The following is a 27,248-nucleotide window of genomic DNA, read 5'->3' as shown; positions in this document are numbered from 1 at the left end:
CCTTTCCCAGGGCCTTGGTTTTCTTCTTTCTCCTCACCTTAGGCTTGCTTCCTCCCTGGCCTGTTGGCTAGGTTGCCCACCATGGGTCTGGCTCCAGCATAATGGGATGGGGGCACCCAGATACGTCTGGGTAGGGCTAGGCTCTCAGTCCTGCCCATAGCCACCTGGCTGTGGAGTCTGATGGCTTCCTGGGGGTCTCTAAACCTGAAACCTCCTCTTCTCCAACAATCAGGATTATTTAAAAAGTAAAAATTTAAAAAGAACTGTGTGTGTGTGTGTGTGTGTGTGTGGGGGGGTATCTTGTGAAATGGCTCTTCAGACAAAAGCTTTTGCTGCCAAGTCTAACAACCCGAGTTCAGTCCCTGGGACCCACACAGAAGGAAAGAACTGACTCCCACATCTGTTCTCTGATCTCTACATGTGGGCCCACACACAATACATACAAATCCATGTTCAAAATGGAAAACAAAAAGCAGTGGAAGAGAGCCAAGGGGGCTGTTGATACTGCTCAGCTGGTAAAAGCATCTGACAATCTGAGTTCCAGCTCCAGGACCTTGATGGTGTAAAGAGATAACCAATGCCTGCAAACTGTCTTCTGACCTCAACATGCACACACATGAAAGAAAATCTTTTAAAAAAGTGTGAATTTAAAAACATCTAGGACTTGCAGGGACAACAAGATGATGCTTAATGTTTTCTAAACATCTAACTTTGGCTTCTTATAAGTTTTGCAAAATAACCAACTAAAGATCAGACATAGAATTGCACCATGAGTTTTCATTGATAGCATTTGAGCTAGGCATGGTACAGCATGCCTTTAATCCCAGCACTTGGGAGGCGAAGGCAGATGTGGAACTTTGTGAGTTCAAGGCCAGCCTGGTCTACATAGAGAGTTCCAGGACATCCAGGGTCAGGCAGAAAGACCTTATCTCAAAAAAAAACCAACCTCAACTAAATGCACAAACAAAAAACACCATCATACCACCACCAAAACCCACCATTAAAACAGTTCAATGACTCATAATGAATTGTGAAACTTTGATAGTTACAAATTGGACTATCAGCCGGGAAGTGGTGGTGCACGCCTTTAATCCCAGCACTCGGAGGCAGAGCCAGGCGGATCTCTGTGAGTTCAAGGCCAGCCTGGTCTACAAAGCAAGTTCCAGGAAAAGCGCAAAGCTACACAGAGAAACCCTGTCTCAACAAAAAAAACAAAAAACCAAAACCAAAACCAAAAAAAACAAATTGGGCTATCAAGCCAGGTGTGGTAGCATATGCCTGTAATCCTAGCAGTATGGGAAGCTGAAGCAGGGGGATTTTGAGCTTGGAGACAGCCTGGTCTACATAGTGATAACCTATTGCAAAACTCTATTAGAAAAAAAAGTGCTAGCAGTTATGAGGTGTTTATTCATCATGTACACCTGAAAGAAGCATTGCATACTTATATTCCTGTTCTCCATAACAAGATTATGAAGAGATGGTATAAAACAGTTATAAGTTAAAATATGACTTGAATCGTGAAAGCGCCGATCAATTATTTTTGGCATGTCTCTTCATTTTTCTGTCCCCCGATGATTTCTTGTCTTCTGGGCCTGAGTCTTGAACAGGTAACCACTTCAGGGGATGTCGGCGATAGATAGGCCATGGAGGAAGTGTCAGCTAGATCAGAAAGGAGAAAAGGCAGCATGTATTTCCACTCAAAGTTTAAAAGATCATTATGTATAATGTCTGGTCCCCAAATAACCACCATGCTAAAGGTGAGCAAACGGAGCAGACAAGATCCGGCAGGTGGTGAGAACAAGCCTTAAGTGTTCACAGTTTTAAGAACGAAAAGAACGACGGAAGCAGTGAGCACAGCAGGAAACCCCTGCCATATTTTATCTTACTGCCTGGAGTAAGCTGCAAGAGGAAATCAGAAAGCCTTGCTCTTCTGTGCAGCTCACACCAGCGGACATTATCTAACATTCCACTTTTCCAGTAACAGAAAGCAGAAACATGAATGGGAAAGATGAAGAAAAAGCTGATTCTGGTTCTCACTACTAGGTCCAACCAAGTTTCCCAATTTAGAAAATTTATGTTGCTGCTAATAAACACCCACAAATTTCTTACCAAACACGAGAAGGCAAATCCGGCCATAACTATGTAGACAGTCCACGCAAACTGTTCAGCCACGTACCCGTAGATAAACCCAACTACCTGAAAAGAAACCAAGTATATTAAATACAGTCAAACCGAGGGAGAAGGGATTACAAGATTAAAGGTAAAAGCAATACTTACTGCAGAAGAAAGAATAATTCCCTGAAACATCTGTTCAGCTAGCTTCTGGCCCTTGTAATCCTAGGGACGAAAGAGAAGGGGCAGAGTTGGTCCTACTACCAAAAGACTGCAGTTCTTGAGGGGAACTCAGTGTTGGCACAGGGCAGCATTCAACACCAGGAGTTTCCCAGAAGGGTCCGAATAAGGAAGCAAAATTTTGATTTTCGGGGAAACTTTGGGCATCTTAACGGAGCATGGGTAAGGGAATCCTCTCTGGGGAAGTGAAGAGGTCCTAGTAGGGGAAAGTTATGGCAATCTTTGGGGATGCGAACCACGCAGCACCAGTCGGTATTCCAGCGGGGTTTTAGAAGCAGCTAGGCTCCTAAGTGGCGTGCGGGGACCCAGGACGCGCGTCCTCACCATCTGGGTGGGCAGCGAACTCAGATGTTCCAGCATGATTGGCGGAGACGATGGACAAGGAAGCAAGGGTAGCTGATTCTTAAGGAGTGTAGCTTGCGGGTTGAGACACCGAACGCAGCCTGGCCGACCTGCCGAGCCCCTCAGTCCGACGGCCGTGGCCCCGGAAGCGGATGTCTCTGACGCGCAGGGACACTCTCTGGCTCCGCCCCGCGCCATCACCAAAGGAGGTACGTCTCTTAAGGTTCCTAGAACCCGGCGCACTGCTCACGAGGGCTGGGGCTGCGATCTGGCCGGAGCATCGTACGCCGGTCAGTGCTACCGACTGCCGGGAGCCGCGACTGCGGCGGAAATCACTTGCGGGCGGCGCCTCCCCGTCTTAACGGCCGCCGGCGCGCGCCGCGTCTCCATAGCGACGGCCTTTTCCCAGGGAGGACCCGGGCAACCGGGCTGCCCCGTGGCGCCTGCTGCGCCGCGTGGCTCTCCGGAAGCGGGAGCCACGGTCAGGCTAGGGTCTGTGGCACAACGTGGCCGCTGCAGAGCTCGCGGGCCGGGGGGCCACGGCCGGAGTGCGGCGGACGCGGGCGGCTCGACGGTGGGCCTGGGGCTGGGGCCTGCGGTGCGAGCGCTGAGCTGGCGGGGCGGGCCGGGGCGCGGGCGGCGGGCGGCGGCCCCTCCTCCCGGTGCAGGTGAAGCTGGCCGCGTTGAGCTGCCGAGGGCCGCGATTCGTCTGACGCGGCTCTAACGTGGCGTGTCAGTGCGTGGCGGGATCCCGGGAGTGCCACACCACCTCCCCGTCACTCCTAAGCGTAAGGAGGCCATTAATGACCCCTAGAGTTAGGGAAGATAACCGAGCCACATCCTCCAGGGAAAGGAGATTGCCTCGGAGAAGAGACGCGAGGCCCTGGCGGCCCCACGCCTTCTGGAAGGAGCCACCATACTCCCACCCAGGGGGTCCCAAATTCAGCCCAATTACTTGGTTGCCGGTTTCCATGGCTCTCACACTCCCAGACCAGGTCCTCCTGGTAAAGACCAGCTAAGTTTCCCTTAGCCCCCTTTTTCAAGGGTGGTGTATATTTCAAAAGCGAGAGCTTTCCCTCATTAGTGAGCTAGATGGGGTACCCGTTCTGGGGATCTGGCCCCGTGGGGCCATCTGCCTCTCTGGACACTCCTCTGTGCATGCAGAGAGTCAGTGAGATGCTAGGTACTGTAGGCCGGGAGGTTGCTGCTGCCCGCATCCACGGAGCCACCAATTTTTCAACTTTTTTTTTTTTTTCAGCCAATGGACCCGGGCACAGCTATGACTTAGAACTTGAATGTGTCAAGGGAGATGATGGCCACATCATTCCAGAAATATATGGCTGTTGAATTAGCTGTGAGGGAGAGGCATCCAGAAGATGGAGTCCAGGGAGGTGCAACGTGGAGTTTGGGGAAATTTCCTGACCATGACAGTCAAGTAGGACCTATCCTGCAAAGGGGTGAAGAGAATGTCCGGGTCTCCTTGCGCTTTGCCACCCTACAGAAAAATACGGACTCCTTTGGCACTTCTGACCTCAGAGCCAGGACATCGTAGGGCAACAACAATTTTCATGGGTCTTTCCCCCTTTCTCCTTCCCTATGTTTTCCTTAGTATGTATGGGCAGACTCACTGTTACAAGTATAGCCATTCATCCCTGAGGGTTGTGTCCCTACCAGTGCATTTCATAGGATGGCGGTTGCGGTAGAGACCATAAAGTGTCTGAACCATAAAACCATGGAAAACCGAAATGGTGTTTTGCCAGGTCCCCTTTGAGCTAGTGCTCGGTTGGAATCCCATTTTCTTATGCTGGAATTGAGTGTCCATTATTATTAAGATTACATTCTCTTCTTGAATGGAGAACCGGATGCTCCTGGATTAGCAAGACCGGTCAACTAATGCCACATGCCTGTTTCTTTGGTGGGGATGGTCTAGGTGACAGGGATACAGCAGTAGAGTTACATTGTCATTTAGTTCCCTGTTCCCACAGAAGTTGCATTCATAGGATACAAATACATACATGTGATGATTTCATAACTGAGAGGGAAGAGTGAGATTGTTGGTCTAAGAAGAGGACAGAAAGATGATAGTGGTTGGTGGTCTCCACAAGAGCGGTTTGACATAGGAACAGACATCTAAGAACAGAGAAGCAAAGGCAGGAAGAAGAGTGTTTCAGATCTTTCAGTCCTTCAGTGTGAAGGAGGCAGAGTGCTGTTCTGTCTGTCCTCCACTCCCTCCTCCTCCCCCCTTTAACTAAGGGAAAGGCCCCAGAACATGCCAGCATGCCACTGGGTGTGCTCCACCAGGAATGGAAAGGAGTTTATGATGCTAAGTGAGAACAGTTGTAGGGACAGGGCACAGGGCACCCCGTGGGACGGCTTCTTGTGAATATGTGTGGTCCGCAATAGTAGGAGGGGAAATCAAAACATAGTTGTTGAGACTGTGAATATAAATACAGGTAGCTAGCATATTTATTTGTTTGTTTTAGAGATGGAGGTTGGCTAGAGAGATGGGTAATGTGCTTACCACACAGGTGTGAGGACCGGAGTTCAAGTCCCCAGGATCTATGTAAATGCAGAGTGGGTGTGGCAACCCACCTGTGATCCCAGCACTTGGGAGGTGGAGATGAGAGCCTGTGAACAAGCTGACTAAATAGACTGGCAAGTTGGGGTTCAATTGAGAGGCTTTGTAAGGTGGAGTGTGGTCACCTGATGTCAATCTCTGATCCCCCCCCCACACACACACACTTGCACTCATATATGCATTCACACATACATGCATTCACACATGCCATATATAGATACACGAGCAAAATTCAGGGTCAGCCTGGGCTGTATAGTTGAGATCCTGTCTCCAAAACAACAATAAACAGAAGAATTTTTTTCCTTAAGATTTCTTTCATATTAATGGGTAATAACTGTCCTGGGTGCTCTCCTTCTCTTTCTCTGTCTCTGTCTCTGTCTCTCTCTCTGTGTGTGTGTGTGTGTGTGTGTGTGTGTGTGTGTGTGTGTGTGTGTTTATGAGGAGGTTTTTTGTATACAAGTGGTTTGGGAACGTAAAAGTTTTATATTTCTGCAGCAAATCACCATGAATTTTCATAGTGAAGAAAATTGTACACAATTGTGCTCTGACAAAAATGTTACTACTATTATATACCTATAGTGTGTATGAGATTTTGAGAGCTCCTTCTGAACAGATCAAGGAACTCTCATTACCAGGAAACAACGTTGGTCAGATTTACTCTGATAGCTGGTATTTTTTGTGTAAGTAGCTGGAAGACTTATCATCAATTGCATTCTGTCATGTGTATCTACTTAAGTACATTCAGTACTTGCTAGAAGTATCTTATGTTCTGCTAACTGGAGTAGCTCAGATACATGTGACTTCCAGTCCATATACAGTGCTACCTGTAACTAACATAATGGAAGTTGATGAGATAAAACATTGCCTATTGTACCAGCAACTAGCTGGAGTTTTTTGGAATGAGATTGTTTTATCCAGTCTTGGTGGAATTTAACTCAAAGCAGGCAGGTGTTAGGGCTTTATTGAGTAGCTCCGAATTTGCCAGCTTCTGTATGTAAGACTCAGCTTATGATGTGATAAAGACAAATAACAGAGTATATAATGTGTATTTTATTTTTTGTGTGTGCAGTCCTGTGTGTTTATAAGAACAAAAATGTGGGGGCTGGAGAGATGGCTCAGAGGTTAAGAGCACTGACTGCTCCTTCAGAGGTCCTGAGTTCAATTCCCAGCAACCACATGGTGGCTCACAACCATCTGTAATGAGATCTGGTGCCCTCTTCTGACCTGCAGACATACATGCAGGCAGAACACTGTATACATAATAAATAAACAAATCTTGAAAAGAATTTAAAAAAAAAAAAAAAAGAACAAAAATGTGGAGGCCAAAGGTCATCCTCAGGTGGTGTTCCTCAAGATGGCTGTCCACCAGGGATGCTCCTGTCTTCATCTCAGTGATGGGATATGAGTCTGCTACCACACCCTGGTTTTTTTTGTAGGTTCTGGGGATCTAACTTGGGTCCTGACTCGCCTAGCAAGCACTTAATGGACCGGGCTCTCTTTCCAGCTTACAATGTGTGTTCTTTAAGTTTTTTAGTGTGTGTGTGTGTGTGTGTGTGTGTGTGTGTGTGTGTGTGTGTGTGTGTGAGAGAGAGAGAGAGAGAGAGAGAGAGAGAGAGAGAGAGAGAGAGAGAGAGAGAGAGCACCATGGTGTGCACGTGGAAGTCAGAGGGAGGACAATTTTCAGGGTCATTTCTTTCCCTGGTCTCTGGGGATCGAACTGTGGTCGTCAGACTTGTCCTGCGAACACACACTTACTCACTGAGCCACCTTGGCAGTCTATAATGTGTATTTTTTTTTTTTTTTTATAGAGGAAGTTCATTGGTGGAATGTGTTTTGTGTATACTGTTCTAAAAAGAAGTGTGTTCCTGTGTTTTAGATTGTTCTTTGTAAGTCTGAGTTACATTGCCTCTGATTTGTAATATGACCATGGTCCGATTTAAAATAGATATCCCTGCTTTTATAAAGACCTTGGGAAATTAAATGCCCAATGTACACACGGTTTAGATGAACTTTCTTAGCAGTGTGGTGTGGCTGAAAGTGCTTTGTAAAGTAACTATCCCTATCTACATGTTTAGATACTACTATAGGTGAGGTTTACAAAAGGGTTAAAGGTCTTAAACCTAGAGTCCCAGTTTCTGGTTTTATAAAATCTATCTTTGAGGAACTATTTCCAAGAGATTGTTGTAGAAATGTGTTTAATTGATTTAATTCCATAAATACATATCCACAGTCTTATTTCCATTGGATTGTTTTGAAAAAGGAAAGGTGTCGAATGGGCAGAGGGGGCCCAGAGAGTGCCAGCATTGGACTCACTTTCTCACTGCTGGGTCATTTCGTTAGCAGAGATGCATCTGGGGACGTTCTGTCTGGGTGTGTTGTCCATGCAGGTGTGCAGAGCCCAGAGGCGGACCTCCAGTGTACTGCTGTATCACTCTGCTTACTGAATCTGGAGCTCGGCTGTGGTCAGCAAGCCTCGGGGAGCCTCCTATCTGTGCCTCCCTCCCACAGTGCTGAGGTCACAGTGTGCGTGTGACCATGCCCAGCTTTTGACGGGGAACTGCAGATACACGTGCAGCTCCTTGTACTTACCCAGCAAGCACTCTTACCCACTGAGCCGTGTCCTCAGCCTGGCTTATTGTCCCTAAAAGCAGGTTTTTATGTGTATACGAACATTCCTGCTTCTCTCTGTGTGTACCATGTGCATGCAGTACCTGCAGAGGCCAGAAGAAAGTGTTGAATATCCTGGGAACTGGCTAAAGCTATGTGTTCTCAAGTATCATATGAAAATACTGTATTATGATCATCATAAAATTTTCGCTCTAGGCTGGAGTGATGGCTCAGAGATTAAAAGCACTGTCTGCTTTTCCAGAGGTCTTGAGTTCAATTCCCGGCACCTACATTGTGGCTCACAATGCCCTCTTCTGGCGTAAAGGTGTACATACAGAAAGCGCACTCATACATACATTAAATAAATAAATAAATAATAAATAAATAAATCTTTAAAAAATCTTTTTTCAGGCTCCAGGTTGGGTGCTTGGAAGTTATTAATTTAAAAATAAGTGTCTGAATAAGAGTGTTTAAGTATTTTGATGACCATTCTCATATACTAACTGACTTTGGGGACTTGTATTTTACAGGATTAGTATCTAATGTTTGTGTAAGACAGAAGAAAAGGATGTCATTCCGTAAAGGTACGTTCTCTCTCTCTCCAAATTCCATTGTTTTTATACCTAGACCAAAGCCAAAAGATGTAACGCAGATTCCTCTGTTTCAGTAAACATCATCATCTGGGTCCTGGCTGCTGTTCTCTTCCTACTGCTTTTGCACCATAACTTCCTCAGCTTGAGTAGTCTGCTAAGGAATGAAGTTTCAGGTATGGGAACCTTTACTAACTCCGTACCACTGGGGGTCCTCATGTCCCACATTCTAACTTACAGCACTATGTTAAAGAAAACTTGCTTCTTGGACTTACAAAGACTCTGAGACAGTGTAAAGGGGCAGAAGGCCAAAAGAGACCAGTGACCTCAGCAGATAGGACTGTTCCTTTCAAACAGCAGAGGACAGACACAGTGGGGAAGGGGTGTCTGTGAAAAGAAGGAAGGGAATACTTGGAGTTTATAGAAGAGATTTTGGCAGTGGGAAGTTAAATGCAGATTCAGGACTGTGTGCAAGTTTGACTTCCTGGAGTAGTTTGTCCAGACAAGGCTGTTCTAGCTTTAGAAGTTGCCTTGCTCAGGCTGTCTGGATAAGGTGGATAGCATTTAGCGAAGGGGGAGGGGCTGGAGTTCAACATGGGGCAAGTCGGGGTCTGGATCTGGCAGCTTGTCCATGTTTACTCCCAACAGAAGGCACAGTGGGTACTCATCAGTTTCAGACGGTGCCTCCCGCTCGCTCTTCTCTCTGTAGTGAAGTCTTTAGCTAAGGACTTAATCTGAGAGAATATTCGTTCTATCAAAGGCGTGTCTGTGGGCTGCCACCTGCTTGCCTTCCAGCGGTCAGAGCTTTAGAAGATGAGCACAGGCAGTGTGACCTGGTGTTGTCTTGACGCTTGCTGTTGTCACTACAGTGCTAACGTGGTGATGTTCTTTTAACTTAGCAATCACGGCAATGGGACTTTCGTAGTAAAACAAATCAAAGTCTGTCAGCTGATTAAAAATCATTTTATTGTATAATTACATTACAACTGTCCAGTTGTTCATATGATTCTACCCTGGTAATGAGGGATATCTGAGGCTTCAGGGTGTTTGCAGATATCTTTTTGTTGTTTTCTGTTGTTTTGAGACTGGATCTATGGCTTAGACTGGCTTCAAACTCACTATGTAGTTTAGGCTGTTCTTGAATTCCTGATCTTCCTGCCTCAGCCTCTGTAGTGATGGGATTACAGGTGTGAACCATAATGTCCTTGTTTTCAAAGATCGTTTTTTGAGGCTAGATGTGATGACACATCCCCAAAATCCTAGCAATTGGGAAGTGAGGCAAGGCAAGAGAATCATGAATTCGAGGACAGTATAGGTAATAGCAAGACTTTATTTTAAAAAATACATACACACACACTCTAGTGGGTAGCAATCCAGCAGTGTGCACCATGGTGTACCACACATCACATATACACATACACACAATAATAAGTAACATTGACGGGGGTATTGGGGGGGGCAGTTCAAGCCATCTTTGGTTATGTACCAAGTTGAGGTCAGCCTGAGCTACATAAGACTCTTTCTTAAAAAGGAAATAAAGCCAGAGTTAGCTCATATCTATAAGCCCAGCACTTGGAGACAGAAATGGAATTATTTAATTAGAACTAGTTGAATAAGTTATTTCATTGATCAGAGAACCTACTATAAAAATTTTGACCTGGTATCTTCTTTTCTCACTTTGTATTTTTTCTATATATTTGAGATTATATTAAACTACATGATAAAAATAAACTTTTCCATGTGATTTTTATCATAAGCATAATGTAAACTTCATATATGTAATTAAGACTTTTATTTTATTTGCGTATGTAATTTTAATGTTGTTAAATTTATTTGTATCCGTAAGAAGATACATTTTCTTTTTTTTTTTTTTTTTTAAACTTTCAGATTTTGATGCTAATCCCACAGTAAGAACTGCATTACGTGCAGCACATACATAGGCATAGATATCTGTCTGGTTAAAATTCACATGCTTTATTCATGGTTGTAACTCTAGGACTAGACATTATCTACCCAAATCTTCAGATACTTGTACCTTTTGCATAAAATTACAAAAAACTTGCATATATCTTACTATGTACTATAAAGTATCTCTAGATTACATATATCTTGTATAGTATAAGTCCATGTTATATTGTACTATTTAGGTACTAATGATAAAAATCAAAGTTCGCCGGGCGGTGGTGGCGCACGCCTTTAATCCCAGCACTCGGGAGGCAGAGCCAGGCGGATCTCTGTGAGTTCGAGGCCAGCCTGGGCTACCAAGTGAGTTCCAGGACAGGCGCAAAGCTACACAGAGAAACCCTGTCTCAAAAAACCAAAAAAAAAAAAAAAAAAAAAAAAAGTTCTACATATTTAGCACAGTAATTGCTTTCTGATGTTTTCCACCTGTGGTTGATTAAATCAGCAGATATGGAAATCATAAATATGGAGGTCCCACTGTATCATAAAAGGCAAGGACGGTTTACAGAGTAATACTGCAGTTATTTTGTATTGAACTCTCGTTTTAAATTTATTTTTCTATCCCAATCCAAAGTTTTTCCTGTTTAAACTCAAATCATAGGCCTAGGGATATAGTTTAGCAGTAGAGAGCTTGCTTAACACATGCTAGAGCCAAGGTTCATCCCCAGCTCAGGAGAGTAAATTCTGATCATGATCCGTTACATTGATTTTTATGTCTCCATATGATTTGTGGTTTGAAAAACTCTCTCTAGGTTTTTATAAGTATAAATAAAAGGGTGGCTTGTTTTGGTGTGCTTGAGTTGAACCCGGGGCCTTATACATGCGGAACTTATACCCTTACTGCTGAGCTAAATCCTCAGCCTAAAAATTTGACTCTTCTCTGTTTTAGATATTGTCCTTAAGAAAGAACAATTAGACAGAGGTCATATACCCTTTAAGGCCTCTGATAAACCGCCAGAACACACTTCAGAAAGGTTCTGTAACTTCCCTACTAATGGTGTACCGAGAGTGTTGTTGCCAGGTTATTTTTTAAAATTCTCCCACTTCTTTCCAAGTGGTTACATATATGAAAACACAATATTCTATTGTATGCTTCAAAGTTAATGGGCAAGAATAAGTAAATTGCTACTGTAATTCTCATGTTACCTCCTTCCATGTATTGGACTCTGTAACTTGCTGGGCAGCCGGGTGGTAGCGGCACATGCCTTTAATCCCAGTACTCAGGAGGCAGAGGCATCACAGTGGATCTCTGTGAGTTCAAGGCCAGCCTGGTCTACAGAGTGAGTTCCAGGACAGCCAAGTCTACATAGAGAAACCCTGTCTCAAAAAACCAAAACATAAAAAAATAAAAAACTTGCTGGGCATGTTTACATTTTTATGTAAACACCTTCACTTTCAGCACGGGGAGATCTCTTGAGTTTGAGGTCAGCCCGGTCTACATAGCATGATCCAGGCCAGCCAGGACTACATAGTGAAACTCTGTTTCAAAGAACAAAAGAAACAAAACCCAAACCAAACCAGAACAAAAAATCATGAGGTTGTTTGTGTTCTGGTGCTTTCCTTGTGTGTGATCTTTTCAGATTCGGGAATTCTGGGGCTTCAGCCCGTAGACCTCGTCGCGGATGTTCGTCAACATCCAGTACATGGGAGACAAGAGGAGATTCCTGTGGTCATTGCTGCCTCTGAAGACAGGCTGGGTGGGACCATTGCAGCCATAAATAGCATTCATCATAACACTCGCTCCAATGTGATTTTTTACATTGTTACACTCAACAGTACAGCAGACCATCTCCGGTGAGCACTGCTTTCCTAATGATTCTGCCTCTACCTGGAGCTCTTCACCAGCCCACAGCTAAGCCAGGAACTATTGTACAGCATAGTATGATATCGTCCTGTTTTACCACACACACAGTACAGATAGTTTTTCACGTGATTGTGTCATGTTTCTGTGGCAAGAGAAATGATAATTTATGTCAGGAACTAAACTAGATGTCATAGTCACACTATTAATTCCACAGTTCTTTTAGTAATAGGTCTAATGTTTGACAACCTGACTTCTGAATAAGGGAAGTAATACATTGATTTATGAGTCCTAGCTTCTTACAGATATGCATGCACAAAGCACTGGGTTCAATTCCCAGCACCACAGAAACTGGGTATGGTGGCTCATGCCGGTCATCCCAGCACTCAGGAGGTAAAAGCAGGAGAATCAGAAGTTCTGAGGGCATCCTTGACTACAAAGTGAGTTTAAGGACAGGCTGGGGTGTATGAGACTGCCTTAAAACAATTAAAAACTGACGGGCGGTGGTGGTGCACGCCTTTAATCCCAGCACTCGGAGGTAGAGCCAGGTGGATCTCTGTGAATTTGAGGCCAGCCTGATCTACAGAGTGAGTTCCAGGAAAGGCACCAAAACTACACAGAGAAACCCTGTCTCGAAAAACAAACAACCAAACAACAACAACAACAAAAATTAAAAACAGAAATCTACAAAACTTAATCTAAAAAGCAGTTTGTCTGAGTCTGTCAGAGTTCTGAGTATTTCTGTCCTTAAGGCTTTCTCCATGATTCACATTCATGAAAATTATGTTTTCATTCTTGAAAAACTCAGAACCCATCTGGGATATAGAAACATACTGCAGGTTTGGAATGAACTAGAAAAGATGTATAGTACTTCTGCAAGTAACATGGGCTGTTCTTACAGAGTCAGGTGGGTGAATTTCTTAGGTTCATCACAGTTAATAATCATTCTGTAGCTGACATTGAATACTAGTTTTATTGATAACTAGCTTTTACTGCCAGTATGATTGGACTCATTTTTTAGAAGGCCAAACAGTCCATGGCCCAGCTGGGCGTGGTGGTGCACCCTTGTAATCTCAGCGTTGGGGTGGCTGAGGGAGAATAGTGAATTCAAGGTCACCCTGGGCAATGTAGTAAGATAGTACCTCAAGAAAAGAAATCAAGTCCATGTTTTGGTGGGGTATTCTCAAGTCTAGAGTTTGTACAGTAAAGCTTTGGGAGAAGAGACTCAGAGATTCTTGGTTGAGAAGGAACTTTGGTGGGAATGCCTTCATCTCGGGTGAGGAACCCCTAGTATTAGAGTGATAAAGAACTTGAAACATGTGTTTCGTGCCTTGGATTTCTCTTACATTGTGTTATGCCACTGTAAGAAAAGCATACAGAGATAAGGCTCTGCTTTAGAAACATAACTGTTTAAGACTGAAATGTGTTTTTTCTTTGTCAGGTCCTGGCTTAACAGTGTTTCCCTGAAAAGCATCAGGTACAAAATTGTAAATTTTGACACTAAACTTTTGGAAGGGAAAGTAAAGGAGGATCCTGACCAGGGGGAGTCCATGAAACCAGTGAGTTCCATGTGTCTTTGTTTCTATTGGGGAGTATTTGATTAAAATACTTGGATAACTCTGAGTACATGCAAGTAGTTCCCTAGGGACCAGACCTGGGGGGGCAGCTCCAAGAGTCCATCGCCTCTTTTATAAGGGTTCTGAGAACGCTCTAATAGCGTCTACAAGTAAGAGCCGAGCTCCTATCTCCTGGCTGATGCTTTTCCCTTTTCAGTTAACCTTTGCAAGGTTCTACTTGCCAGTTCTGGTTCCCAGTGCAAAGAAGGCCATATACATGGATGATGACGTAATTGTACAAGGTACCAAAGAATGAGTTCTTTTTTTCATCTGGATTCTGGGCTGTCCTATGATAATCTACCACAAAAGGCCACCATTAGAAGTGGGAGGAACAGATTGCAGGCCTGTGGTGGCACATGCCTTTAATCCTAGCACTCAGAAGGCAGAGGCAGGTGGATCTCTGTGAGTTCGTGGCCAGCCTGGTCTACAGAATAAGTTCCAGGCCAGCCGGGACTACACAGAGAAACCCTGTCTTGAAAATAGGGGGAAAAAGTGGAAGGAACAGAATCTCAACAGCAATTGTTCATTTCCCTTCATCCATTTCAGGTGATATTCTTACCTTGTACAACACACCACTGAAGCCAGGACATGCCGCTGCATTTTCAGAAGATTGTGATTCAACCTCTTCGAAAGTGATCATCCGGGGGGCAGGGAACCAGGTAAATCACTTACTACAAACCTTGTTCGCTATGAAAGCTTGAAGTGGTGAAGGCAGGGCTCATTCTTACATTAAGCAGTTACTTCACTCCAAATCGCATGCCTACTTTTCTGTGGATTCATATATGGACTTTACAACCAATTCTCCTCAGATATTCTACTTACTAAGACAAATTTTAGATCCCAACTGTGTTTCTGTCAGACCTATGTCACTTTTGCTAATAACTTGAGAAGTCTCCTTTGTCCGACTACTGACTTTTTTTGCTATAAAAAAAAATTTTGTTTGAAGCAGCAAATATCTCATTTGTGTTTTTAGTACAATTATATTGGCTATCTTGACTATAAAAAGGAAAGAATTCGTAAGCTTTCCATGAAAGCCAGCACCTGCTCCTTTAATCCTGGAGTTTTTGTTGCAAACTTGACTGAATGGAAAAGACAGAATGTAACTAACCAGCTAGAGAAATGGATGAAACTTAATGTAGAGTAAGTATGTAATTCATTCAGCTATTTAAACAGTCTTTCCTAATAGAAGTTGGTCAGTACTGTTCACTAAGGTTCTTTATGTTTTACCAAGGGAGGGACTGTACAGTAGAACACTGGCTGGCAGCATCACCACACCTCCTCTGCTTATTGTATTTTATCAACAGCATTCCACCATTGACCCCATGTGGAATGTGCGCCACCTTGGTAAGTCAAGAGTTCGTCAGGCTGGGTATGGTGGTTTATGCTGGTAATCCCAGCACTTGGGAATGCTAAGGCAGCAGCAGTACTACCTTGATTTGAGGTCAGCCAGAGCCACATAGCAGACTCTACATCAAAACAAAGAAAAAGTAGCGGCTGATTTAAGCTAATTAGAAATTGGTATCTAAGAACTCCTCTTTAGGGATGAGCTGTACCCAGTGTTTCTCTTATGGTTTCTGCAGCGTAGCACAGCATTGCTCTGTCTTACTAGTACAATCACTTGGAACTTTTCCTCTCTTTAAGGCTCTAGTGCTGGAAAACGGTATTCACCCCAGTTTGTAAAGGCTGCCAAGTTACTTCACTGGAACGGTCACTTCAAGCCTTGGGGAAGAGCTGCTTCATACGCTGATGTTTGGGAAAAATGGTATATTCCAGACCCAACAGGCAAATTTAGTTTAATCCGAAGACATATGGATACCTCAAACATAAAGTGAACTACAATTTAAGCTAAATGCATCACTCAGGAAATCCTGGAAGACACAACACGTGGGAAGTTAACAGTGTTAGGCTTGAGTCCCTCTGTAGCAACTCACAGAAAAGGGGATGTTTCAGCTGGCGGAGATCACAAATTGCTTCTGTGGCAGTCAGCTTCCCAGATGACTACAAATATCTCCATCTGCCTTACCAAATGTTTGCTTACTATATTGCTGACTGACCTGAAGGACAGACTGATAAAACCAGCACTCGGCTAACTGCTGTAGTTAGGAACTGCAGCTTGGTTTTAATTTTGTAACCTGTGGTCCAGTTTGTAAATAAAATCTACATTTTCCAATAAATCTCTTTGCTTCCACAGAACTCATTTTCTCCCCCATATTTTTTTTTCACATTTTAAATTTTTTTTTAATTTTTAAAATAACTAATATAGCCTCATAATTCCAAAGATTGAAAAGCAGAAAAGGGTAAACATTTTATAAATCTTTCCATATTAGCACCCAGTCTCCTGACAAGGGCAGCTTGTTTTTTTTAATTTTACATATCTAGTTTCTCCCCCTACCCCCTTTCCACTCTTCCCTCTGGGTAAGGTCTTCCTTGGGAATCCACAGAGCATGGCATATCAAGTTGCAGCAGGACCAAGTTCCTCCCTGCTACATCAAGGCATCCCACCATATTGAATAGTGCATCAGGGACAGGTCCTGGTCTCACTGCTAGGGGACTCACAAAAGATCAAGCTACATAGCTGTCACCCTGATGAAGGGGGCCTAGGTTGGTCCCTAGTTGTCCATCCAGAGCCCACAAGCTCAGGTCAGCTGTCTCTGGTTTTCCTGTTATGATCTTGATGCCCCTTGCTCATAGAATCCCTCTACCCTCTTCAACTGGACTCCCAGAGCTCAGCCCAGTGCTTGGCTGTGGATCTCTGCATCTGCTTCCATCAGTTACTGGATAAAGGTTTGGGTTAGGGTAGTCACCAATCTTGATTACAGGGGAAGGCCAGTTCGGGCACCCTCTCCTCTATTGTTAGGAGTGTTAGGGGGCCCCTCTAACATGGTATTTCTTTTATTACTCTTTTCCTCTGTTCCACCCCCAACTCGACCATCCTGATCCCTCATGTTCCCATTTTCCACCCATTCCCACCCCAGTTTACCCAGGACATTTTATCTATTTCCTCTTCCCAGGGAGGTCCATGCGTCTCTCTTAGCTTCCCCCATATTCTAAGAATGTAAACAACTGCTGTTCTCCCAGAGTTCAATTTCCAGCAATTCAGGTCACAACAGTATTACTCTAGAGCCTCCACCCTATGGCATACAGACCACCTACCCACTCACTTTTTTTTTTGAGACAGGGTTTCTCTGTGTAGCCCTAGCTGTCCTGGGACTCACTCTGTAGACCAGCTGGCCACTAAGGCAGAGATCCTCCTGCCTCTGCCTCCTGAGGGCCGGGATTAAAGGTGTGTGCCACCACGCCTGACACAAATGCTTTGTAGTTTTTAATGTACATAACATAATACATATTCACAAGATTTACAGTTTGTGTCCTATCAATCTGGGACACTGCACACATCTAACATCTGTAGCAGTTATACATAATCTGTTTTAAAGTCATAGGCATCATCATCCTCTTCACTCATTTTATCCAAGGTAAATGATCTGTCAGATGGTTTACCTGTATAGGAGAAAAAGAAAAGTGAGATTTTATACAAGAAAATAAAAGCAATTGTGCTCAAAGTCCTTTGTCCCAGACTCACTTGCTGTTGCTTCCACAGGTAACATCTCCCTGGTTCCTTCTACAGGTGGTACATCTGAGCTCTCTGCCTGTGGACCAAAGACATCTTATTAACTCTATGAGGTAGGGTAGATCAGTCTTGGGCGGCACACCTAATGAGGAATTCTGTCACCAATAGTTTCTACCTTTGGCCCCTCCTCATTCTTTCCATGCGGTAATGCTAGAAAAGTCACTTACAGTGTTTTCCCCATCAACATTTTCTTCATCTTCACCATCCTGTTTGTGTTCTTTCTGTCTTGGCAATTCTTCGGGTATGTCTGCTTCTTCTATTATTGCATTTGTCAGGCCCGAGGACCGGAAGAGGATTCTATTAGTTAGATGAGGGCCCTTGAGGACTACAGGAGGAATAAAACTCAGGTTAACAGCTAAGACTTGCGGCACTGTCAGCGTTATACTCATCAATACAAAGGAAAACAATTTCACCTTGCATGCTGTGTGCATTATCGGTTTCTAGTTCTTCCAGATCAAAGCCCTTCTTCATGTTTGCTGCAGTAATCTCACTGAGATGTGGAGAACGACTCCAGGGTGTAGGAGGATGGCAGTAGTAACCTAATGAGGCACTGGCATTAAAAATAAGATCTGTCAAACACAGCTGAATCCCCTATCATTCTACGTTGTCTTCAATGCCAATACTTCAAATTCACCTTACCCTGTCCACTCAGACCATAACAGTTTAGCAGCACTTTCAACATTTGGGCTTCCACCTTTTTGGTGCAGACCTCTTCTCTGAGCAAGTTTAGTGAAAAAATCCAGAGCATCCTTATACCCCGGGACAGTGTATTTTAATACCACCTTAAAAACAGAACACGAACTGTCATTCATCTGTGTAGATAAAGAAAGAACAGTGGTAAGGAGCTCCAGGGGAATTCTTTTACCTGCTGACTATCAGCCTGGGACAGAATGGCACTGGCAGCCTCTAGTGGTCTTAGGACTTCAATGCTTGCTGGACTCCGTAGAGCAAGTGCAGCAGAGGAGTTCGAGGGTGAGATAATGAAGCACGGACTATCTATGACTGTGATCTGCTTGTCCAAAGGGACAGTCTGCATGCTCCTGAAAGAAAAAAAGAGAGGGAGATGGAATTAAGAGGGACACTGGTCTGTCTAAGGGCAAGACAACATGAAGCTCAGGGTTGGATTGAACAAACTCAGCACAGCAGTCAGATCCAATTTGTCATCACTGCTTCATGTTTATGTGAAACCGTAACAGAGTCCCTCTAAAACAAGCACTGTATGTTACAGTGCAACATATCCAAACTTCAGTTATTTCCTTATCTTCCCGGACCAGGTCCAATTACCTTCTTTGAGGCAGCTTTCCTCAACCTTTCAAACTCAACTGCAGGTAGCTGGGCCTTTCCAATCAACCTTCCTAGCTCAGCACAACCTATCTTTCTTTGACTGATGTCTTTCTAATAAGTCTTATTTACCTTGTAAGTCCCATGGGAACGCCAACATTACAGATCCGTTCATGTTTTAAGCTATTAATGATGCTGCTTTTCCCCACATTTGGGAAACCTACAAAAAAATGTAAACTCAGATTATAAACCACATTTTCTGGTAGTTGCCTTGCCCGTACCAGGTTCAGTGTTCTCTCAGATGCCAACTTCTGAAGCTGGTAGGTATTTTTTTTTTTTCAGTGTTTTGGTGAGTTAAGTCAGAATTAACATTTGAGAACAAACCCTTTCTTTAGTAATTAACCTGTTCACACTCCACAATGTGATGTCCTTGGCTAAGTATCTTTAGACTTAAATGTGCTGAATGAAACTCACCAATTACTCCAACCTGAATAGCTTTTCCACATGACTGCTGAAAACTTCCAAGAAGCTTACAAAGGGCTTCCTTGCCACAGCAGACTTTACTTTGGAATGGAACATTCTTCTTCTTCTTTACCTTTAGACATTAAAAAATCCAAAATAGAGTAGTTTTAATTAACTCTGGCAAGTACCATTGGGTGGAATAGAGTAAGTCTGGCACCAGAGTCCAGCTCTTAGATAACCCACTGGGCTCTACTGCCTTTCAGATGATCTTTTGATGAAATCAGAGTTGGATCTTATTGTTTTTCATCTTAATCAACATTTTGCATACTCATCATATTTCAATCATCACAAACCCGAGGAAACCACATTTCCCAACACTAACAGTGTACCTTGAGTGTCTTCCCTCTGCTCTTCAGGTTTGTCGAGGCTTTGAACACCACTGTTGGCAATTCTTTATTCAAATAATTTAGCCAGTTCTCCAAATTCTCTTTTGGTACTAGATCTGGCAAGAATCGGGAAAAGACATGCTTCAGTTTGGCGGTTTTTAAGCCTAATTTATTAAATGTGGTAAACTGTTGACTGTATTCATTTGCATTTCCCCAATCTTTCAACCCATGTATTCCAGATAGGCCTTCAACCCACTATGTAGTTGAGAATGACCTTGAAATTTGGAACTTCCCTTTATCCCCTCAGTGGTGGATCACAGAAACACTACCATGCTTGCTTTTATGTGGTGCTAAGCAGCAAACCATCTTGAGTACCAGGCAAGCATCATACCCACCGAGCTACTTTTGAATCTCAGTATCTCCAGTACTGCTCACTCAATCTAAGCAGTAGGTCAACCTATGCACACGTTTCCAGAATTTTCCTTCACCTAAGAGGCACCAGATTTTAAATCACTTTTGTATTAGTTTTCTATAAAATATATCCCCCCCAATATCTGTTGAAGCTTAAAAACCACTGCTGGCAATTCCTTAATGTCTCTCTTCTGAGTTCTCTTCTTTGTGCTGCTCAAGCCCACCCAGACACATAGCCAAGGGAGACTAAGTGCTGAATAGCAAGCAGAGCAGGAAAATCCAGTGGAATCACCTGCAGAAACTACCTCCTCCCCACGTCCCTGGCTACCACAGTGCACATGTATTGGTTCTGTTGAGGTCAGAGTTGGATCTTATCAGTCTTCAGGGAGAATCAGACTGTTCAGATATTTTCCTCATACCTCACAAGTGCACACATGAGACAAAGGGGATTCTTTCTACTCACCTGATTTATTTAATACAAGTACCAGCTTTTTATGTCCACTTTGGACAACAGCTTCTTCTACTTGAGGACACCTGCAACCAAGAGGATCTCTGGCATCCAAAACCTCCAACACAACATCGGAGGCCTCAATCACCTGTCAAGTAAGAAACCATCACAACAGCATTCCTTGTTGAGCAACACCCTCAATGTGGCCATGAGTCCAGAAGACAGGAGCTCCATGCCTTCATTTTTATATGAAGAATGCTAGCAATATTTCCTACACAACAAAGTCAGATAACCTAATAAAACATGGGTCTCCAAAGTGGAAACAACTTCATCATGTCAGAACACACGATCGAGCCATAATGCACATGTAGTTTAACAGGCCTTCTTAGAAGTACTGACTGAGAAGGCTTAGCCAGTTCTGGTAACAGAGAAGACTGAGCCTGGGAAATGAATATCAGGGTTGGCAGTGCTAGGAAGCAAATGCACTAAGAATCCACTACCCACCCTCTTGACTTTGACTGCAACAATTTCTATGGATTCCCACTTTACAAAGGAGCTCTCAAGTTTACAAAGTCTCATTACCATTTCTGACACTGACCTATACTAAGATACCTTTTTAAGTTCCTGACAATGCAACTTCTTTGGATTCTGTTTGCCCGATTTAGCTTTCTTGGTTTTGGGTTCTTCAGATTTCTAAGATATAAAAATTAGGGGAAAAGATGATAAAATCAGAAACAGCGGTTGTTACCAGTAATATTAAAATTTCTACAGGCAATATATTTGGTATTTTAAATAGGAGACAATCTACATCTTCTTATTAATCTTTCACTTCTTTAATTTTATTTCTGCTTCAGAGCACAGCTCATTTTTAAGGACAGATAACCCTACCTGCTGAGGTTCCACATTAGACTGTTCATCACCAGGGTCAACTTCAAGTTTTCTTTTCTTTCCTTGTTCTTTTTGCCTATCAAGTTTCTGCTGCTGCTTTAGTTCTTCAAGCTGTGTCAGAGCCATAAAAGAAATGAATGAGCTAGAGACCCATGTTGTTAGTTTACTCTGGAAACCATATTCTACTGCAAGCTCCAGCTTGCAAAATTTACCTGTTGCTTCCTTAGCTCAGCTTCACGAAGAAGAGCTTCTTTAAAGGGAGCACTATTTGGAATCCCAGGGTCCTTCCTAGGCTTCTTGTGACCCCGTTTTTTGGCTTCCTTTCTTAATTTTCGATGATGTTCTCGGACCTATTAAAAACACTGTAAGAAGGTCGGAAGAGGGTGCTTGCCTAGCATTCATGAGGGCCATAGGTTCACCCTACAAAAACACTTCACCACTTAGGATTTAGGCAATAAGCCAATCTTAAGACATAATTTATAATGCATGTGAAGCACCCTAGAAAAATGGAACTTCAAGTGGAATTATGCAGAGAACATGTATGCATAAAACAGAAAAATCACTAAGCAGCTCTTTGTAATGATTCTGTCACAGTGAGCAGTTTCGGCTTTCTCTCACCCTGCACCTTCCCACAGCTACATTCTTGATGTTTAAGAGCTTATATCCACATCCAATCCCTAAATCATTAATAGAGCCTTCCCCATGGAGGAGAGAGGATGAAAAAAATCAGTTTGGCAATCCATTTGGTATAGGTCTCTCAGGAACACTCACCTTCTTTTGGATTTTATACCGCTTATGGCAAGTCATACGTTTGCTTGCTTTCTTTAATTCTGCCAAAAACAAACAAACAAAAGACTGTATACCTGAGCAGTAAACCTAGTTTTGTTATTACTTTCTAAAAATTACATGTATGGATGTTTTGCCAGCTCTTCTCAGGGCAACAACCACATGTATGCAGTGCTCTCTCGGAGGAAGCCACTAGAGGGCTTCATTTCTCCATGGAAAGCAGTGAGCTGACATGTGGGTGCTGGGACTCAAACCCTGGTCTTGGTCTTATGGAAGAGCATCCAGTGCTCTTAAATGCTAAGCCACCTCTCCACTCCACCCACTAAAAAGTCATGTTTCATTTACTTATTTTATGTTTGGTCTGAGAAGTAAGTTCAGGCTTGGTGGCAAGTGCCTTTATGAGCTTAGCCATATCCCTGGCTCTCAGGACACTATTTTATAAGGCCAGTGGACTCTCAAAAATATATTGAAAATTTCAGGTCTTGTACTTAGTTTTTGATGACCACAATGTTTTGATGTATTTTTCTTGTGGTAAGTCAACCACCAAGTGATATAAGACTCATGGGGGTGAGAGGGGTTGGAAGATGGCACATGCCTATCAACACAGCACTTTGGAGGCTGAGACCAAGAGGATCGGGAATCTAAGGCTATTCTGGGCTACACAAACCTTGCCTCAACCTTTCCTGCAAAATTATGCCGGGTGTTTATTAATAGTACATGCTCCACTTTCAAATCCCAGTCAATTTGACCCAGTAGATCGAGAGTGAAACCAGCTTCTAGAGGAAAGCACTACAAATCTCAAGGAAAGTAAGGGGTTTCCTTTTATGAACTTTTGCGCCAGGGTTTCAGTACATAATCCAGGTTGGCTGCAAACTTTCGATCCTCCTGCGTTATCCTTACGTGTACAGGATTATTGCCACGTGCCACCAAGGCCGACGGACTGGTTTTGAATAGATTTTTTGAGACAGGGTTTCTCTGTGTAGCTTTGGAGCCTGTCCTGGAATTCGCACATTGTATACCAGGCTGGTCTCTAACTCAGAGATCCGCCTGCCTCTGCCTCTCGAGTGCTGGGGCTAAAGGCGTGCGCCATCACCGCCCGGCTTTGAATAGTTCTTATACGAAAGGAAATCGCCGGGCCCGAAAACAGGCTCAGACACGTTAACGACATAAATCTGGGTTAGTCTTCACCTAAGGGGCCCAGCTTTCCTTCTACAGAACAGGCCCTGGTGAACATGGCCGAAGTCGGTCCTGGGCCTTCCAACCCTCACTCAGTTCTGGGGGGAAACAGAGCCACGGCCTGCGGGAGCCCTCTGCCTACCGCCAGAAAGAACGACCTGCTCGGTTCGCGGACTACGCCCACCTCCCGACCCGACTCACTCGGCCGCTTCATGCTGGCAGCGGACACTCAGAAGCAGAAGGGGTCTCAGATCCACCTTGCCTTCTCGGACGCCACGTGCGAACTGAAGCGGCGGGGGCCAAGGTCTCGCGCTCAAGCTACTGCCGTAAAGCCTGTCGGCGCTCCGCCGCGTGCGCGCGCACACCCTGTCGCGCAGAGTCGGGATCGCTTGGCGGCCTCGGGTTGGATTTACGGCAGCACTGGGAGGGGTGAGGGCGGTAAGGGCGGCGGGTGCCGGAGCGACGGCAGCGGCCGCGGCTAGAGGAGCAATAGCAGCCGTGGCGGCCACGGGGCGGGGCGCGGCGGTCGGGGACCGCGGCCGGGGCTGCAGGCGGCGGAGCGGCGGGGTAAGGCCGGGCCCGGGGCGGGCGGGGCCGCTCCCCCTCGGCCAGCTGCCGGGCCTTTGTGTCGGCCCGGGCGGGCTGGAGCCGCGGCGGAGGCCCCGCCCCGCGGTGCGGACGCGCTGGTCGGGCTGGGCGCGGGGCGGGGCACGGCGGCGGGCCTCGGGACAGGCCCAGCAGCCGGGCCGCACCTGCCGGCGGGGACAAAGGCGAACCGGGGCCCGGAAACTCCCCGCGCTGCTCTTTCCCGCCCGTCGCCGGGCGGCTTCAAAGCTGTCAACGTTTCCTTTAGTCCCCAGAACCAGTGACAGGTCGGGCAAACTCTTCTTTTCCTCCGCCTCTCAAGGCCTCCTTTTTTTGTTTCTTGTGCGTTCGGCAGAAACTCTCCCTAATGAGTTTTTTGGTTGTGTTTTTTTCCTCTTTCCGTGTGATTTGCCCAAACCGAATATTTTTGTCAGTGAGACGTATTTATTTAGAGGTTAGAGACTTCAGCTTCTCATCTACAACGTCACGACGAATCGGGGTTTTTTAAACTGTATTTTCTGGTTTTAAAAGTATTTTCCGCCTCAAAGTATTTTACTTTCTGAAAAAGCAGTGAGTCTTGCTATTAAAAGAAAATAATTTTTATTTGAAAGATGGGGCAGAAATACAGAATTCCTGGAAAACAAATGACAAATACACAGTAAGGTGGATATAGGAATTCTAGGAATAACTGGAGAAGTGTATGTTGGTTTAAGCTGTCTTAACCCAAACTTTTCAAAACGGACTTTCCGAGCCAGGCACAGCAGAATACACCTGTTGTTCCAGCCGGTGGGAGGTCGAGTCAGGAGGATGGCAAATTTCTGTTCAGGTTGGGTTACATAGTGAGCCCTTTTGCCAGTAAAACAGAAAAGTGATTCTAAGTGTCTTTCTCTCCCTCGTTTAGTAGTATTCCTTTTCCCAACTATAATTCAGAAGCACATTGGACTCGGTATCGAGATTAAAGAATATAGCTTTTGCTTTAGTAGCTTTTAAGATCCAAAATGAAAGATTGAAAAGTATCCTTTTTTTATCTTTGACCTGGCCTTACTTTGTTGCCAGGTTGATGACCTCAAGTTTATGATCTTCTGCCTCAAGTCTCCTGAAGGCTGCATTTACAGGCATGTGCCACTACTTGGAGGGTGAGGGGAGTGAGGATAGTATCTTTGAAGAAATGTTTGGGATCAAAACAGTAACAAATGTGTATGTGCAAAGGCACCAGTGGGAATAGAAGAATCTTGACGACTTCCATTAGAGTATAAAACATAGCTCTAATAATAGTGCTTTACCAAACTCTCCAAGATAAGTAAATTATATATCTGTATAATACACCATTATTAGTACATCAAACATTGTGAAGACGAATGCTGACTTGGTAGCCTTCTCTACGTTAGAACACAGTTGCGGAAGCTATGGTTTTTATCATTTTGTTTATGGAAAAGATTCTTGAGTTGGTTTGGGGCTCAGTTGGTAGAGTGCTTGCCTGGTATATGTGTGAAGCACTAGGTTCAGTTCCTCAGCACTGCATACACCTGGGCATGGCAGCACTTGATTGTAATCCCAGCATTTAGCATGTGGAGGCGGGAGGCTCAGAAACTCAGGTTCTGAGTTCAACACTAGCTTGGGATGTATGAAACCCTGTTGCAAAAAGAAAAAGAAAAAAAACAACAAAAGACAACAACTGAGGCATAAATACTGAAGGCTTGAATGACAACATGGGTGGTTTTCCTGTGCGAAGTATGATTATAATTGCTTGCTTTTTTTTGGTCTTTGATTCACCTTTTTTTTTTTTTTTTTTTTTTTTTTTTTTTTTTTTTTTTTTTTGGTTTTTCGAGACAGGGTTTCTCTGTGTAGCTTTGCGCCTTTCCTGGATCTCACTCTGTAGACCAGGCTGGCCTCGAACTCACAGAGATCCGCCTGGCTCTGCCTCCCGAGTGCTGGGATTAAAGGCGTGCGCCACCACCGCCCGGCTTGATTCACCTTTTTAATCAATATCTTTTGTTTTAAGTGTGTGTTGCAATACTAAATATTACTAAAAAAAAAAAAAAAAAACCAGGATACTAAAAGTTAGCAAGTTGTCAGATATTTGGATATACTAGCTGCTTGCGCAGTTACACATTTTTAAGTGCTCTTTTTTTTTTAACTTATTTTGTATATGTGTGCATGTGTATGTACAGGCTAGAGATCCATGGCATTGTCTTCCTCTCTTGCTTTGTACTTCTATTTATGTTGAGATCTAGTCATTTATTTTACGTGTATGGATGTTTTGCCTCCCGTGTATGGCTGTGCACCATGTGTGTGCCTGGTGCCTGAAGAAACCAGAAGAGGGTCCCCTGGAACTGGAGTTGTGGATGGTTATGGCTGCCATGTAGTACTGGAAATCTAACCCAAGTCCTCTAGAGTGCTCTTTACCTCTGAGCCATCTCTCCAGGGCTACCTTATTTTTTAAGATAAGGTCTCTCGGTAGATCTGGAGCTTGTTGGGTTTTGGCTAAGCTGGATGCCAGTAAAACCCGGTGATCCTCCTGTCTTTACCCTCCCCTGTTCCCTCAGTGCTGGGGTTGCTGGTCCAACACTGTGCCTAACTTACATGTAGGTGCTGGTGATCGGAACTCTGGTCCTCATGCCTGCGTGGCAGGCACTTCGACTTTGCTATCTCCCCAGACCACTAGAGTATTGATTGTCCACGGGAAGTGTCCACATTCATTGTCATTCTCTTGGATGTTTTACTGTAAATGAGGCCAACAGCTAGAATTAAACTCCAGAATCATTTGTTTTCTGCTTATAAAGAAATAAATGAAGTGATGCTTAGAGACTGTCTTTAAATTACACAAATGTTTGTTTTAAACATCTCATGCATTTTCAGTACTTTTTTTTTTTTTTTTTTTTTGGTTTTTCGAGACAGGGTTTCTCTGTGTAGCTTTGCGCCTTTCCTGGTACTCACTTGGTAGCCCAGGCTGGCCTCGAATTCACAGAAATACGCCTGGCTCTGCCTCCCGAGTGCTGGGATTAAAGGCGTGCGCCACCACCGCCTGGCCAGTACATTTATTTTATTTTCAGCAATATTTTATAGAACGGGGCTACAAAAATAAAGAGGACCCAGCTCTGTGCCTAGGTAGCTCAAGAGTTTTGCTTTGAAATTTCAAAGTAATTTAATGTATGTCGTTTCTTCACTGTCAAAGGGTGTAGGTACGCTTTATTATTTTCATTTCTTTTGTTTGTTTTGAGATGACCTTGAACTTCTGTTCTCGTCTCTACCTCTTTAGTGCTAGTATTACATGTGTGTACCGCCATGCCCAGTTTCATGTGGTGCTGAGGATTGAATGTTGGGCCTCCCACCTGCTAGGCAACCACTC

At 44.2% G+C, this 27,248-nt stretch overlaps 4 protein-coding genes and 3 non-coding genes across 52 annotated transcripts in view; 2 read left to right on the top strand and 5 right to left on the bottom strand.

Annotated features, from left to right (window-relative positions):
• Positions 1–1,072: 1,072 nt before the first annotated feature.
• On the bottom strand, positions 1,073–2,899 carry Spcs1 (signal peptidase complex subunit 1). Its single transcript, XM_052733729.1, has 4 exons — positions 2,677–2,899; positions 2,278–2,337; positions 2,110–2,196; positions 1,073–1,659 (listed from the first exon to the last, which is right to left on the bottom strand). Exons 1-4 carry the CDS (start codon positions 2,890–2,892, stop codon positions 1,531–1,533), a joined length of 492 nt encoding a protein of 163 aa, XP_052589689.1. The 5' UTR covers positions 2,893–2,899; the 3' UTR covers positions 1,073–1,530.
• On the top strand, positions 2,862–16,041 carry Glt8d1 (glycosyltransferase 8 domain containing 1). 7 transcript variants are annotated; one of them, XM_052733722.1, is made up of 11 exons: positions 3,156–3,268; positions 3,953–4,242; positions 8,410–8,463; positions 8,547–8,645; positions 12,012–12,225; positions 13,674–13,791; positions 14,006–14,090; positions 14,395–14,507; positions 14,822–14,988; positions 15,080–15,192; positions 15,490–16,041. In XM_052733722.1, the coding sequence occupies exons 2-11, from the start codon at positions 4,161–4,163 to the stop codon at positions 15,678–15,680; spliced, it is 1,236 nt and encodes a 411-aa protein (XP_052589682.1). In that variant the 5' UTR covers positions 3,156–3,268; positions 3,953–4,160; the 3' UTR covers positions 15,681–16,041. The 7 variants fall into 7 exon arrangements, with proteins under 7 accessions (XP_052589688.1, XP_052589685.1, XP_052589682.1 ...); XM_052733723.1 differs by lacking the exon at positions 3,156–3,268 and adding an exon at positions 3,325–3,482; XM_052733728.1 differs by lacking the exons at positions 3,156–3,268; positions 3,953–4,242 and adding an exon at positions 2,862–2,903.
• A 1,114-nt stretch (positions 16,042–17,155) lies between these two features.
• Positions 17,156–23,651, bottom strand: Gnl3 (G protein nucleolar 3). The gene is made up of 15 exons (XM_052733721.1): positions 23,516–23,651; positions 22,124–22,182; positions 21,565–21,702; positions 21,353–21,463; positions 21,077–21,157; positions 20,480–20,612; positions 19,609–19,721; positions 19,232–19,352; positions 18,890–18,977; positions 18,342–18,516; positions 18,116–18,258; positions 17,890–18,026; positions 17,644–17,801; positions 17,429–17,495; positions 17,156–17,346 (listed from the first exon to the last, which is right to left on the bottom strand). The coding sequence occupies exons 1-15, from the start codon at positions 23,526–23,528 to the stop codon at positions 17,261–17,263; spliced, it is 1,623 nt and encodes a 540-aa protein (XP_052589681.1). The 5' UTR covers positions 23,529–23,651; the 3' UTR covers positions 17,156–17,260.
• LOC128108098 (small nucleolar RNA SNORD69) lies at positions 18,580–18,654 on the bottom strand. The gene has a single exon (XR_008217312.1). It is a non-coding gene; the product is annotated as a small nucleolar RNA SNORD69 (small nucleolar RNA).
• On the bottom strand, positions 19,488–19,567 carry LOC128108104 (small nucleolar RNA SNORD19B). Its single transcript, XR_008217316.1, has one exon. It is a non-coding gene; the product is annotated as a small nucleolar RNA SNORD19B (small nucleolar RNA).
• On the bottom strand, positions 20,362–20,438 carry LOC128108096 (small nucleolar RNA SNORD19). The gene has a single exon (XR_008217310.1). It is a non-coding gene; the product is annotated as a small nucleolar RNA SNORD19 (small nucleolar RNA).
• A 110-nt stretch (positions 23,652–23,761) lies between the features above and the next one.
• Positions 23,762–27,248, top strand: part of Pbrm1 (polybromo 1) — a 108,903-nt gene continuing 105,416 nt past the window's right edge. For 9 of the 40 annotated variants that reach the window (XM_052733700.1, XM_052733682.1, XM_052733693.1 and 6 more), the window contains exon 1: positions 23,764–23,881. The gene's annotated coding sequence lies outside the window, so the exon portion shown is untranslated. Of the gene's footprint in view, positions 23,882–24,029; positions 24,187–27,248 lie in introns of those variants that run through there. The other 31 variants (XM_052733699.1, XM_052733704.1, XM_052733688.1 and 28 more) reach the window with 9 other exon arrangements.

Source organism: Peromyscus californicus, unplaced genomic scaffold, assembly GCF_007827085.1.
Source record: "Peromyscus californicus insignis strain IS unplaced genomic scaffold, ASM782708v3 Scaffold_12__1_contigs__length_115047231, whole genome shotgun sequence".
NCBI classification, from domain to species: Eukaryota; Metazoa; Chordata; class Mammalia; order Rodentia; family Cricetidae; genus Peromyscus; species Peromyscus californicus.
Note: the sequence above shows the minus strand (reverse complement) of the source record. Positions and strands in the feature narration are given on the sequence as shown.

Bases quoted from the DNA above. Each gene is read 5' to 3' on its own strand.
- Spcs1 (XM_052733729.1), bottom strand. From the start codon at position 2,892: ATGGCGCGGGGCGGAGCCAGAGAGTGTCCCTGCGCGTCAGAGACATCC. The intron at 2,338-2,676 runs GTGAGGACGCGC...TTTCGTCCCTAG, and splicing joins GTTCGCTGCCCACCCAGATG to GATTACAAGGGCCAGAAGCT. The intron at 1,660-2,109 runs GTAAGAAATTTG...TTTCTGATCTAG, and splicing joins GATTTGCCTTCTCGTGTTTG to CTGACACTTCCTCCATGGCC.
- Glt8d1 (XM_052733722.1), top strand. From the start codon at position 4,161: ATGTCCGGGTCTCCTTGCGCTTTGCCACCCTACAGAAAAATACGGACT. The intron at 8,646-12,011 runs GTATGGGAACCT...TGATCTTTTCAG, and splicing joins GCTAAGGAATGAAGTTTCAG to ATTCGGGAATTCTGGGGCTT. The intron at 14,989-15,079 runs GTAAGTATGTAA...TGTTTTACCAAG, and splicing joins TGGATGAAACTTAATGTAGA to GGAGGGACTGTACAGTAGAA.
- Gnl3 (XM_052733721.1), bottom strand. The intron at 21,158-21,352 runs GTAGGGTTATCT...TTTATATCTTAG, and splicing joins CTAATGTGGAACCTCAGCAG to AAATCTGAAGAACCCAAAAC. The intron at 18,259-18,341 runs GTAAAAGAATTC...TCTGTTTTTAAG, and splicing joins CCCAGGCTGATAGTCAGCAG to GTGGTATTAAAATACACTGT.